Source organism: Notamacropus eugenii, chromosome 6 (genome assembly GCF_028372415.1).
Source record: "Notamacropus eugenii isolate mMacEug1 chromosome 6, mMacEug1.pri_v2, whole genome shotgun sequence".
Classification (NCBI taxonomy): Eukaryota; Metazoa; Chordata; class Mammalia; order Diprotodontia; family Macropodidae; genus Notamacropus; species Notamacropus eugenii.
This window is the reverse complement of record NC_092877.1, coordinates 46162722-46176259: the sequence shown is the minus strand read 5'-3', so window position 1 is coordinate 46176259 and position 13538 is coordinate 46162722. Positions and strand designations below refer to the sequence as shown.

The following is a 13538-nucleotide window of genomic DNA, read 5'->3' as shown; positions in this document are numbered from 1 at the left end:
AAGGTGACAGAACCCTCCTGGCATGGGGAGCAGCTAGTGGAAATGTCTGGAGGTGGGAGTGTCTTATTCTAAGAAGGGCCAGGAGGCCAGTGTCACTGGATTGCATAGTATGTCAGTGAAGAGTGATACTTGGTGTAAGAAGACTGGAAAGTTAGGGTCAGGATATGAAGAACTTTGAACACAGAGGATTTTGGATGGACTACAGTGGGTGGAGACTTATGGCATGAAAACTCACCAACAGGCTGTTACAGTAGTCTGGGCATGAGATAACGAGGACCTACATAGAGTTGTGGCAGTGTGGCAGTGAGAGACTTTGCAAAAGCAGAACCAGCAGATCCTTGACAACAGCTTGGAATTGGGAGGTTGGGGGGGCGCATGGTATTGAAAGATAGTGAAGAATCCAGGATAATTCATAGGTTACAAACTTGGGGAACTGGGAGGGTATTATCCTCCACAGTAATGAGGAGAATTTAGGGGGAAGGTAATGAGTTCTCTTTTGGACATAGTTTAAGATATCTGCTGTACATCCAGTTTGAGATATGTGAGAGACAGTTGGAGATATGAAATGGTAAGAAAGATAGAGTTGAGAATCATCAGTATAAAGACGGTAATTAAATCCATTGGAGCTGGTAAGATCACCAAGTGAAGTAATGTAGAGGACCCAGGACAGAACCCTGAGGGACACCTCCGATAAGAAGGAGAGGCAGGAAAGAGCAGTGTTCCAAAAGAAAAGAGCATTGAGGAGAGTGATCAACAATGTCAAAGGGTGCAAAGAGGTCAAGGAGAATGAGGATTGAGAAAAGGTCATTGGATTTGGCATCTAAGAGATCAGTAGTAAGTTTGGAGAGAGCAGTTCAGTGGAATGATAAGATCAGAAGGAGTTAAGAAGAGCATGAGAGGAGAAAAAGTGGAGTCATCTATTGTAAATAGCCTTTACAGAGAGTTTGGCCAGAAAGGGCAGAAAAGATTGAACAACAGTTAACAGGGATGGAAGAATGAAGTGAGAGTTTTATTTAATTTTCAGGATAGAGGAAGCATGGGTCTGTTTGTAGGCAGTAGAAAGGAAGAGATGAAAATAAGTGAAATAAGGGATAACAGAGGGGGTAATTTGCTGAAGAACATGGATATAATGAGATCACTTGAACAAGTAGAGGGCCCGGCCTTGGTAAAGGGTAAAGCCACTTCATCATGTGAGACCCAGGTGAAGGAGGAGAGAATGGAAGAAGGCACTTGAGTGATACGAGAAGAGGGAGTTCACAGCCTCAGTTCTTTCTGTAAAATATGAGACAAGGTTCTTAGTTAAGAGAGTGGGGGCAAGTGGATATTTGAGGAAGGAGAGCTGCCATAGGGAGTGGGATATTGAGTCAGTAAGGGAGGTATAGTAGGATTGCCTAGATGCACTTAGGGCCCCGTTGAGATTATGTAGTGTAAATCTTAGTGATCTAGTCAGAAAGATTGCATGATTTCCTCTACCATCATTTAGCAGCATAAATGTAGGAAGGTAAAGGGCAGCGAATGGTAGGAGTAATCCAAGACAGAGGCATGGCACCGTATAAGCAGTGATTTGATAAAAGGTGATGAAAGATTCAAGATCTGTGGCTGAGGTTAGGAAGTACCATAGTCTCATTAGCATTAGCAGCAGCACTCTATCCATTGGGAGAACAACTGCTGCAACAATTTTACCCATTCTGTGGTTATCTCACTGGCTTTGTCTGAGAGTGGCTCCATTTTCTGCTCTGGCCTCCAGGTTCTGAAGCTTCTATTTATTGGAGGATTGTTAGCCTCCAGTTTATAAACTTCAGGTTCACCTTTGTGAATGGCTAACTCACATGTGGACACATTAACCTGAGACATCTTCTAAGGTGGCTTATTGTTTTTTCAGATCAACATGGATTCCTGGTTCTTTCTAATTTTGCTCAGCAGTGGCCTGACATGCCTCAGTGCCAGCAATGCCACAACAGGTAAGGCTTTCCTTATTTCTGAGTAAATCTTGTACGTTCTTGCTTTCATCCCTAAAGTAAAGATGTAGCTAAGAACCCTACCCCCAAAAATATTCATTTTAGGGGCTAAATGAAAAGGATATTTCCCACTGTCTTCTGCTAATGGGCCCCTGTAGGAAAGACCACCTCAATTAAAGAATAAACAGCTGTGCAGCTGATCTCTCCTAGGGCTATAACAATTTCCGAGTCTGTGCCATAGCAACCACTTCTTTTTGCCTAGCTTTTGGTAGCTGTGTTGTACCTTGATGTGATGTTTCCTTGTGCTTTAGTGTTTGCAGTGTCGCCTTCAGTAGGAGTTACCTCATCCACATCTATAAGATCAGTTAAAGCATCAACCACAGAGCCTGATAAAGGGGAAACCATGAGCTCCAAGGATTTCAGTCGAAACTCTTCATTGACTTCTCTTTCTACAACACCAACACTCAGCCCACCTGTAATCCTGGAACCTACTTATATAACAACTGTCAACTCATCAAACTCTATTATCAATGTGACTACAAGGACAGAGGTGGCAGAGTCTAATGTGACCTCACTTTCTCCAAATGGAACTTGGCTTCCTGATGCTGGGTTTACAGATGCCAAGACAGAGCCCTGGGAGCAGAATTTTAGCACCGCAGTAACAACACCAGATACCTTCACCCCTTCAGGTACTGGAAAAGTTCTTTGTTCTTTCATATTTGGGAATTTATTTACTCTTTAGATAAACCTCTTCCTTGTGTTTTCTTACTGCAGATATTCTGGCATTAAAATCAAACTGCCTAAGACAATTTCATGAAGACCAAATTAGGAAATATTCAGAATTTCTACTCAGCATAGAATCATGAGAGGGCTAAAGAAAGAGGATCCTGAAGGTCATCTCATTCATTTTTCCACTTTGGGCAGGACCTCACTTTAGTCAACCAGTGAGAACTGTAACTCTTTCTTAAAAAGATTCCCAGAGATGATGATTTCACAATTATCTTGGTCACCCATTCTGTCTAGCGCTTAACGTCTCTCACTGTACAAATGGTCTTCCCACTGCTCTAATTTGTATTTTCAGTCCACTAAGGATGTGCCCAATGTTCCTTCGGAATGTTTTTTATGTTTCCTAGACCCAAGGCTCCACAGAGACTCTCATTTCCTATTCCTGAGACCTTAGAGCACTGCCATCATGAAAAAGCAGTTTTCATTTCCTCTGCCAAATCTGTTAGTTCACTGAAAACAATACCAGTGATAGAGAAAGCACTGGGCTTGGAGTCTAGACAGACCTGAATTCAAATCTTCCCTGAGACACTTACTGACTGTGTGATCCTGAGCCAATCACTCAAGCTCCATCTGCCTCAGTTTCCTCATCTTCAAAATGGGAATAACAATAGCACCGACATCCCAGGGTTGTTTTTAAGGATCAAATGAAATAATATTAGTTAAGTGCTTAGCACAGTGCCTGAACCTTATTAATTAGGTGCTTAATATATACTTCTTCCCTCCCCTTCTTCCTAGAACCACCCATCAGAACAAGGTTCTAGCTAATCAAGCTACACCTCCTAACATCTTGTGTCCCCCACACTTTGTCAATGTTGAATCTGCTACGTTTCTAGCCATTGGATCACACTGCTTCCACTGCAGCTGCAGGCCTTTGCTCTGCCATCATCACTCAGCAATCTCTCTTCCTTTGACCTTCATGCCATCCAACTCTACCACCCTTTATTGAACCTTTGCTGTTATATACTAACGCCTAGTCACTCCTCTCTGACCCCTGGCTAAGCCTCCCCTTCCATCATCCCCAGAAACTTCAGTACTTATACTTGTATCCCTAAATACAGTGGACTTCTATCCTCATCCTCTTTGACCTCTCTACAATCACAAGCATTGTGGATTGTTCACTTTTCCTTCAGGGCCTCTCTTGAACTATCCTTGATGTGTCATGGCTTTTGTGAAACTCCACTGTCAGTACTGCTACTCCTTCCTTTCTTTCTAGCCAGTCTTGTCTCCTTTGCTGGCTCTTTATCCTCTTTCTGCCCCATGCAGGGGTGGGAAACCTTCAACCTTGAGGCAGCCTGTGGCCTTCTAGGTCCTCAAGTGCAGCCCTTTGACTGAATTCAAATTTCACAGAACAAATCCCATCAATTAAAGAATTTGTTTTGTAAAACTTGGACTCAGTCAAAAGGCTGCACCCAAGGGCCTAGAAGTCCTTGAGTGGCCTTGAGGCCACAGGTTCCCCACCCCCGCTAGAGGTACAGGCCTCTCTTGATTCTTTGCTCAACTGCCTTCTCTTCTCTATAATTTCTCCTTTTCAGAGCTCCCCTATTCTGCAATTCTTCTCTTAATTCCAAACTTATTACCATCTCCCCACATACAAACAGAACTGAAAATGTTTTTTCCTTCCTCAAAGCACCTCTTACAGGTATTTTATCTTACTTCTCCTTTATATTTATCATTCTTCTTCATGTTATCAGTCATCCATAAGCAATTATTAAGCATCTGCTTTGTGCCAGATGCTATACTAAGTCTTAGGGGTATGAACATGAAGATAAAAGTCTCCCATGAGGAGCTCGTATTCTGTTTGGGGGGGAAGGGAATAATAATATGTACATAAATGAGTATGTATGTAAATTGGAGTGGGGCACTAGCCACTGCTGGGGGTGGAGTCAAGAAACAGTTCTCATAGAAAGTGTGCTTAAAGAGAGTTTTGGAGGAAACCAGGTAGTTGTAAGGAGAAGTTGATTTCTAGATGTTTAGATGAGAAATGGAGCATCCATCTCCTAGACTCTCTAGGAACAGCAAGGACTGCTTGATTGGACCGGAGAGTAAAAGAATGGAATATTGAATAATAAAGTAAGAAAGGTAGGGTGAGGCCAGCTTGTAAAGAGCTTTAAAAGCCAAACAGAAGATTATTTAATCCCAGAGACAACCAGGAACCACTTGAGGTTTATTGAGTTGGAAAGTAGTATGGTCAGACTTGTGCCTTAGGAAAATCACTTTTCCTAAAAGTGACGTGTGTACATATAAATTGAAGAGGAAAGATACTTAAGGCAGAAATATTTATTTGGAGACATGAGGGCCTGAATTAAGGTAATGGCTATGTGGGTAGAGAGAAGGAGACAGATATAAAAAATGTTGCAAAGGTAGAAATGGCAAGATTTGGCAACTGGTTTGGCATTTAAGGTAAAGGAGAGTGACAAGTCAAGTAGAATACTAAGGGTGCTTACCTGGGTGACTAAAAGAAAGGCAGTGTTCTTGTTTAAGAATAAGGAAGGTTTCAGAGGAAGAAATTAAAGCTATCTATAATCATATGAAAAAATGCTCTAAATCACTATTGGTTAGAGAGATGCAAATCAAAACAACTCTGAGGTACCACATCACACCTATAAGATTGGCAAACATGACAGAACAAGAAAATGATAAATGCTGGAGAGGATGTGGGAAAGTTGGAACACTAATTCATTGTTGGTGGAGCTGCGAGCGCATCCAACCATTCTGGAGAGCAATTTGGAACTATGCCCAAAGGGCTACAAAAATGTGCATACCCTTTGACCCAGCAATATCGCTACTAGGACTATATCCCCAAGAGATCATAAAAATGGGAAAGGGTCCCACATGTACAAAAATATTTATAGCAGCACTCTATGTAGTTGCCAAAAACTGGAAGTCAAGGGGATGTCCATCAATTGGGGAATGGCTGAATAAATTATGGTATATGAATGTAATGGAGTACTATTGTGCCATAAGAAATGATGAACAAGAAGACTTCAGAGAGGCCTGGAAGGACTTATATGACCTGATGCTGAGTGAAAGGAGCAGAACCAGGAGAACTTTATGCACAGCAACAACCACAGTGTGTGAGAGTTTTTTCTGGTAGACTTAGATTTTTGTAATAACACAAGAACTTCTTACCAAAAAAAAAAAAAAAATCCCAATGGAGGATCTCAAGGCAAAATGCCTGCCACACTCAGAGAGAGAAATATGGAAGTCACTCACATATTGTAGCAGATCATGTTTGTGTATGTGTATGTGTTTGTGTATCATGTTCTGATTTGTTATACGATTTCTTTCATTTATCTTAGTCTGACTACATAGCATGACTATAGTGAAAATATACTCAATAGGAAAGTATATGTAGAATCTATACAGAATTGTATGCAGTCGTGGGGAGGGAGGGGGGTAGTGGGGAGTAGGTGGGGAGGGATAAAATCGCAATTGTATGGCAGTGATTGTTAAACATTACAAAATAAAAATAAAAAAATAAAAAAAGAATAAGGAAGGTTTTGAAAGGGGTGAGGGGCGGGGGCGGGGAGGGAAAGATCATCCATTCTGTCTTGGACATGTTGAGTGTGAGATGCCTCTCAGACATACAATTTGAAATATCCAGTAGACAGCTGGAAATGTTCTGCAGGCTCTCAGGAAAGGATCTAGGGCTAGATTTATAAATTTGGGAGTCATGTGCATAGAGGTGATAATTAACATCATAGGAGCTAGCAAAGTCATCAAATGAGAGAGGGAGGGAAAGAGAGTCAGTCCAGATCAAGGGTTTAGAAAACACCCACCATTAGGGATTGTGATAGGGATAGTGAGCCTGCAGAGGAGACAAAGAAGAAACTGTCAAATACATAGGAAGAAAATTAAGAGAGAGTAGTGGTGTACTCACAGGGGAGTGAGTATCTGAAAGGAGAGGGTAGGCAGCAATGAAAAATACTGCAGAGGGGTTGAGAAGAATAAGAACTGGGAAAATAACCATTAAATTTGACAATTAAGAGATCACTAGCAACTTTGGAGAGAGAAATTTTAGTTAAATATAGACTTGGAAGCCAAAGAGCCCCTGTGCTACTTGTGCCCCTGTCTTCCCCAGCCTAAAATTTTGTTATATATTGCTTAAAGAGCAGGGTCTATTATGATTTATTTTTGTATTTCCAATGCTGATCACATAGTAGGTGCTTAGTAAATATTTTTGGAATTCATTGGGAAAGAGTTGCCTACTAGAAACAGTCCCTGGATATTCCTTCTGAAATAAGTGAGGAAATTCTTGAGGATCTCTGGTAGAAAGTTAGCATGTGCTCTGGTTTTGAAACGTTTCATCTATGTCTTATATAAAAGGTACAAAAGCTCATTTGTCTTTTCAGAAATGGCTAGTGAGGGAAGTTCCCTTATTTCTTTGTCTCCTGGGAGAGAGAGACCAGATTTAATTTACAGAATGTTACCTATGTGGTTCAACTCATAATCATCATCCTCTGGGCACTGTTCTCAATTCCCATCGTTCATGAAGAGTCTTCCCCAGGTTCTCATTATTTCTGTTTCAGCAGCCAAGTTCCTCTTGGTTAGTGAAAGTCAGGTCCAGAATAATGTCAATTTCTCTTCCTTTAAAAAGATATAATTATAATTTTGGCAGAAAGAGAGCTCCAGTGTCCAGACAATTGAAATTTTCCTATCATCCAAGTAATGAACCCTTGTGGAAAAATGACCTGGCCACTTCTTTTATTTAAAAAAAATACTATTTATTTTTAACATTCTTTTCTTTTAAAATTTTGAGTTCCAAATTCTCTCCCACCCTCCCATGCCCTCCCCCACCCACTGAGAACCAAGCAGTATATCAGTTATATGTGAAATCATGCAAACCTATTTCCACATTAGCCCTATCACAAGATGTGTGTGTATGTGTGTGTGTGTGTGTGTGTGTGTATAAAGAAGTTAAAGAAAAAATAAAGAAAGCTAGAAAATTATAGTTCACTTTGTACTCAGTTTAGCAGTTCTGTCTCTGAAGGTGGATAACATTTTTCATTATGTGTCTTTTGGAATTGTCTTGGATCATTATTTGATCAGAGTTAGCCAAGTCTTTCATAACTGATCATCATTACGACTGCTGTTACTGTGCATAATAATCTCCCACTTTGTCCTACTTCACTTTCAGTTCATAAAGGTCATAAACCTTATTTTTTCTGAACCCCTTCCTCCGATACTTTTTTTAAATTTTTTTTGGTATTTATTTAGTATTTTATTTTTCCCCAGTTACATGTAAAAACAATTTTTAACATGTTTTTAAAACTTTTGAGTTCCAAATTCTCTCCCTCCACATCCCCCTTCATTGAGAAGGCAAGGATTTCAATATAGGTTATACATCTATAGTCATATGAAACATATCCATAACAGTCATTTTTGTGAAAGAAAACATAGACAAAAAAGTATGCTTCAATCTGTATTCAGACACCATCAGTTCTTTCTCTGGGGATGGTTAGCATTTTTTGTCGTAAGTCATCTTGGATCATTGTATTGTTGAGAATAACCAAGGCATTTACAGCTGATCATCTTACAGCATTGGTGTTACTTGGTACACAGTACATTTCACTTTGCATTAGCCCATGCAAGTCTTTCTGGGTTTTTCTGGGAGCATCCTGTGCATGATTTCTTATAATACAATAGTATTCCATCATAATCACATACTGCAACTTCTTCACCCATTCCCCAGCTGATAGGCATGCCCTCAGTTTCTAATTCCTTACCCCCAGAAAAGAGCTGCTATAAATATTTAGGTCCTTTTCCTTTTTGTTTTTTATCTTTTTTTGGGATACAGACATAATAATAGTATTGCTATGTCAAAGGGTATGCATGCTTTTATAGCCCTTTGCACCTCTCATTATTTCTTAAAATAGTATTCCATCACAATCATATGCCATGCATAATTTGTTCAGCCATTGCCTAATTGATGAGCATTCCCTTGATATCCAATTCTTTGTCATCACAAAAAGGAACTGCTATAAATATATTTGTGTATATAGGTCCTTTTCCTTTTTATTTGATGTCTTTGGAATACAGCCCTAATAATGGTATTGCTGGTCAAAAGGTATATATAGTTTTATAGCCCTGTAGGCCTAGCTCTAAATTATTCTCCAGAATGCTTTAACCAGTTCACTACTCCACTAACAGTTCATTAGTATGCCTATTTTCCTTCATCCTCTCCAACATTTCTTATAGGTGTGAGGTATACCTCAGAGTTGGTTTAATTTGCATTTCTCTAATCAGCAGTGATTTAGAACATTTTTATATGATTATAGATAGTTTTAGTTTCTTCTTCTGAAAACTGCCAGTTCATATCCTTTGATCATTTATCAGTTGGGGAATGGCTCTTATAAATTTTACTCAGTGTCCCATGTATTTGAGAGATGAGGCCTTTATCAGAGAAATTCGCCCTTAAAATTTTTTGGTATTACTTCATTGTCTGTGATAACTTTTAGCAAAAAGTAGTTTTACACTTTTAGTTAGGTCTATTTTTGCTTTTGCTTTGTCATGATTGCTACCCCTGCCTTTTTTGCTTCAGCTGAAGCATATTAGATTCCACTTCAGCCCTTTATTTTAACTCTATGTATGTGTGTCTCTTGTAAACAGCATAATGTTGGATTTGGTTCCTATTCCAGTTTGCTATCTGCTTACATTTTATGAGTGAGCTCATTCCATTCACGTTCATATAATTACTAATTGTGTATTTCCCTCCATCCTTTTTCTTTTGGTTTATCTTTCCCTCTCTCTCTTTATTCTATCCCTCCTCAAAAATTTCCTTTACTTCTGACTATTGTCTCCCTTAATCACCACCCCTCCTCCGTTTCTCATAACCCCTTCCCCCATCCTGTTTCCCTATTGGGTAAGATAGATTTCTATACCCAACTGAGTGTGTGTATATGTATTCTTCCCTCTTTTAATCAGTTCTAATAAGAGTGAGGTTCAAGCATTGCCTGCAGCTTCCCTATTTTCTCCTCCATTGTAAAGGCTCTTCCTTACATTCGTTTTTTATTTGAGAGAATTTTACCTCTCTCTTTCCTCCTCCATTGCATCCCTTTTTCTCAACCCTTTATTTTTATTTTTTTGGGAGATCAAACCAATGTAATTGACTCACACTTGTACTCTCTGTCTATATAGATACCTATAAAATTCTTAGAAGTTGCAAATATCATCTTCCCAAATAGGAATGTAAATAGTTTAACCATATTAAGTCCGTTATGATTTCTCTTTCATGTTTACCTTTTTTATACTTCCCTTGAGTCTTGCATTTGAATGTCAGATTTTCCATTCAGCTCTGATCTTTTCCTCAGGAATACTTGAAAATTTTCTATTACATTAAGTGTCAATTTCCCCCCTAAATGATTGTATTCCATTTTTCTGGGTAGGTTATTCTTGGTTGTAATCTTAGTTCCTTTTTCTTCAAGAATATCATATTCCAAGTCCTCCTATCCTTTAATGTGGAAACTGCCAAACTTGTGTGATTCAGATTGTGGCTCTACAATATTTGAGCTGTTTCTTTCTGGCTACTTGAAATATTTTTTCCTTGATTTGGGAGCTCTGGAATTTGGCTGTAATGTTCCTGGGAATTTTAAACTTGGAAACTCTTTAAGGAGGTGATTGGTAGGTTCTTTTAATTTCTATTTCTAAGATATTAGGGCAGTTTTCCTTGATTATTTCTTGAAATATGATGTATATTTTTTTTATCTTTTTTTGATCATGGCTTTCAGGTAGCCCAATAATTCTTAAGTAATCTCTCTGATCTATTTTCAGCTGTTTTTTTGATAAGATATTTCACATTTTCTTTTATTCATTCTTTTGACTTTATTTTGTTTCTTGATGTTTCATGAAATCATTAGCTTCCACCTGTCAGCTGTAACTTTTTAAATTTTATCTTGTTTTATTTATTTATTTTATTCTGAGCTTAAGAAATAAAACAAGCATTTCCATAACAACAGAGGATTGCACCTGAAATTGCAGATCCATTATGTACAACTTGCTATTCCTTTCAGATATATGGCAGGGTTAACATGTGACTTTTTTTCCTCCCCCCCATTCCAAATTTTGAGATGGCTACCATTAGACAGACATCAGTGTGTGTGCACATATATATATACACATACATATTTATACATATTATATATGTATAAATCAGCTCTTTTTCTGGATTCAAACAGCATCTTTTTTCATAGAATCTTTGTGGTTAATTTGGGTATTTATAATGGTCAGAATGACTTGGTTGCTCAAAGTTCTCAAAGTAATGCTGCTGTTACTGTATATACTATTCTTGGTTCTGGTCTTCATTATTTCATGGAGGTCCCTCCATGATTCCCTAAAATCATCGAGCTCATCATTTCTTATGGCAGAGAAGTGTTCTGATATGAACATGTGCCACAATTTGTGTAACCATTCCCCCGGAGACAGGCATCTCTGTAATTTCCTGCTCTTTGCCCCCACAAAGAGAGCTGCTGTAAATATTTTATAACATGTAGGTTCTTTTCTATTTTTTTTAATCATCGTGGGAAACAGACCTAATAGTGTCATTGCTGGGTCAAAGGGTATAAGCAACTCAGTAACTCTTCGGGCATAATTCCAAATTTTTCTCCAAAATGGTTAGATCAGCTCACAGATCCACCAACAATGAATTATTTTTCCCCATTCTAGTTGTAATTTGTAATGCATTATTTTCTTTGATTTTTTTTGTACCTTCTTTTCCCTTTGGCCTATTCTGCTTTTAAAGGAGTTCTTTTTTCAGTGAAACTTTTATGCCTTTTTTAAACCTATTAAGCCAATTCTGTTTTTTAAGATATTTTCTTCAGTATTTCTTGTACCTTCTTCACTAAGCTGTTAATTCTTTTTTCATAATTTTCTTGCTTCCCTGTCATTTCTTTTTCTCATTTTTCCCGTACCATTCTTATCTCTTTTTTTCGCTCTTCCAGGAATTCTTGCTGGACTTGTGTCTAGTTAGCATTTTTCTTTGAGGCTTTGTCTGTAGCTGTCTTCACACTGTTGTCTTCTTCAGAGTACGTGTTGGTCTTCCCTGTCACCACATCAGCTTTGTGTGTTCTGTGTTTTTTGCTTTAGTTTGTTTTGTTTTGGGTTTGGGTTTTTTTGAGGGGGATTGTGTGTGTGTGTGGTGTTTTGTTTTTTGGGGTTTTTTGCATTTGCTTTTGCTTTATTTTGCTTTGTCTTTTAACTATATGTTAAAGTTGGGCTGAACTCCCAGGGAGGACAGAGCACTGTCAGAAGCTTCAGGTTGTTCACGTTGCTGTTTCAGAGTTAGTTCTGGGTATCTGTAAGTTTAATGCTTCCAAGGTCATGTGATCCTAGGAAAGGTATGGCCTCTGCTCTCCTGGTTTATCCTCTGATCTTTACCCAGGAAGGACTCCTGCTGAGCACTTCTGCAGCCCCAGACTTCAGTGCACCTCTCAGAACTGTGATTTGGAACTGTGACCCAGAACTGCATGTACAGCAGTAGAGTTGCCAGTCAGCACCATCTATACCCAGTGCCACCAAAGGGTCCCCTGTAATCTCTTTCTGATCAGTAGTCTAACCCCCTTACCATGTCTTGGCTGAGAGATCCCAAAGCTGCTGCCACTGCCACTGTTTCAGCCACCTCAAAGGCCCCCTGCTGATGCTACTTTTGTACTCTAACCAGCCCCCACCCTGGTGTCATAGACCTCTCCTGCCAACCTCTTAAGTTGACTTAGGCTACAAAAAATGTGTCATTCTGACTTTTTTTTGGCTCTGCCACTACAAAATTTGATTTGAGGAGCTATTTTAAAGTTGTTTGGAGGGGAATGTTGGAACAATTCAACTAGGTTGCTGCCTGTACTCTGCTGTCGTGGCTTCGCACCCTCAGCCACTACTTCTGCAGTTACTGTAGCCTCTGCCTCCTCAGTAGCCACAGCTATGGAACATCTAGAAGACAAAGTTCTAGCCACACAGCCCTTGTCATTGTCAAATGATTCTGTTTCATAAATGCCTATGATTTTATCATTGGAAATAATATTAAAGAATAAAACATAAAAGAAGATACTTGGCAATATGCTTTGTCACTACACCCTAAAGATCATGGAGCCTTTCTACCTGAATTGCAGCTGAAATCTCCAGTACATGTTTTCTCCTAAAATGTGGCTTCTTGAGAGCAGGGACTGTTTGGCTTCTCTGTTTGTGTGCACATTGAACATAGTAATGTGATGAATTCCTTTGTATTCTCTTATTTTTCAGTGGTATGAGATGCCTTTGTTCCAGGCTGGTTATCTCTTTACCAAATTCTTCATCTGTTCATTCTGTTGAGGATTGGATAGATAGGTAGATAGGTAGATAGGTAGATAGATAGATAGATAGATAGATAGATAGATAGATAGATAGATATGGATATATTTCCTAATTATAGTATTTCTTCTGTTTCTGCTTCCATTGATCATGATCCAAATGCTCTCCATCAACATTTCCCTTCTCTGGTTCCTAGATTTACTCTTTAGTATATCTTCTTCTTATACAGCGCTAATACACCATCCATTTAATCTATTTGATTCCATTTGACAAGTACTTTTAGTTCTAGAGTGTATATGGGCACCATCCCACAAAGCCTCAATGATTGTATTTCCTTGGAAAATTTCAACTATAGCTAGTGGATATTCATTCTCAATAACCCTGACAGATCACAGAGTTAGATTTTGAAAGTTGGAAGGAACTTCAGCAGTCACCTGGTCTAATGCAGGCCCAAAAGGATTCCCTACTGTGGCACCCTTAACAAGTGGGCATCCAGCTTCTGCCTGAAGACCTCCCCAA

The 13538-nt window shown here is 39.0% G+C and overlaps 1 protein-coding gene across 11 annotated transcripts in view; it reads left to right on the top strand.

Moving 5' to 3' along the window:
* Positions 1-13538, top strand: part of PTPRA (protein tyrosine phosphatase receptor type A) — a 201433-nt gene that overhangs the window by 154975 nt on the left and 32920 nt on the right. For all 11 annotated transcript variants that reach the window (XM_072619794.1, XM_072619787.1, XM_072619796.1 and 8 more), the window contains 2 exons: positions 1883-1961; positions 2270-2647. In XM_072619794.1, the coding sequence (XP_072475895.1) occupies positions 1883-1961; positions 2270-2647 (457 nt within the window). The remainder of the gene's footprint in view (positions 1-1882; positions 1962-2269; positions 2648-13538) is intronic.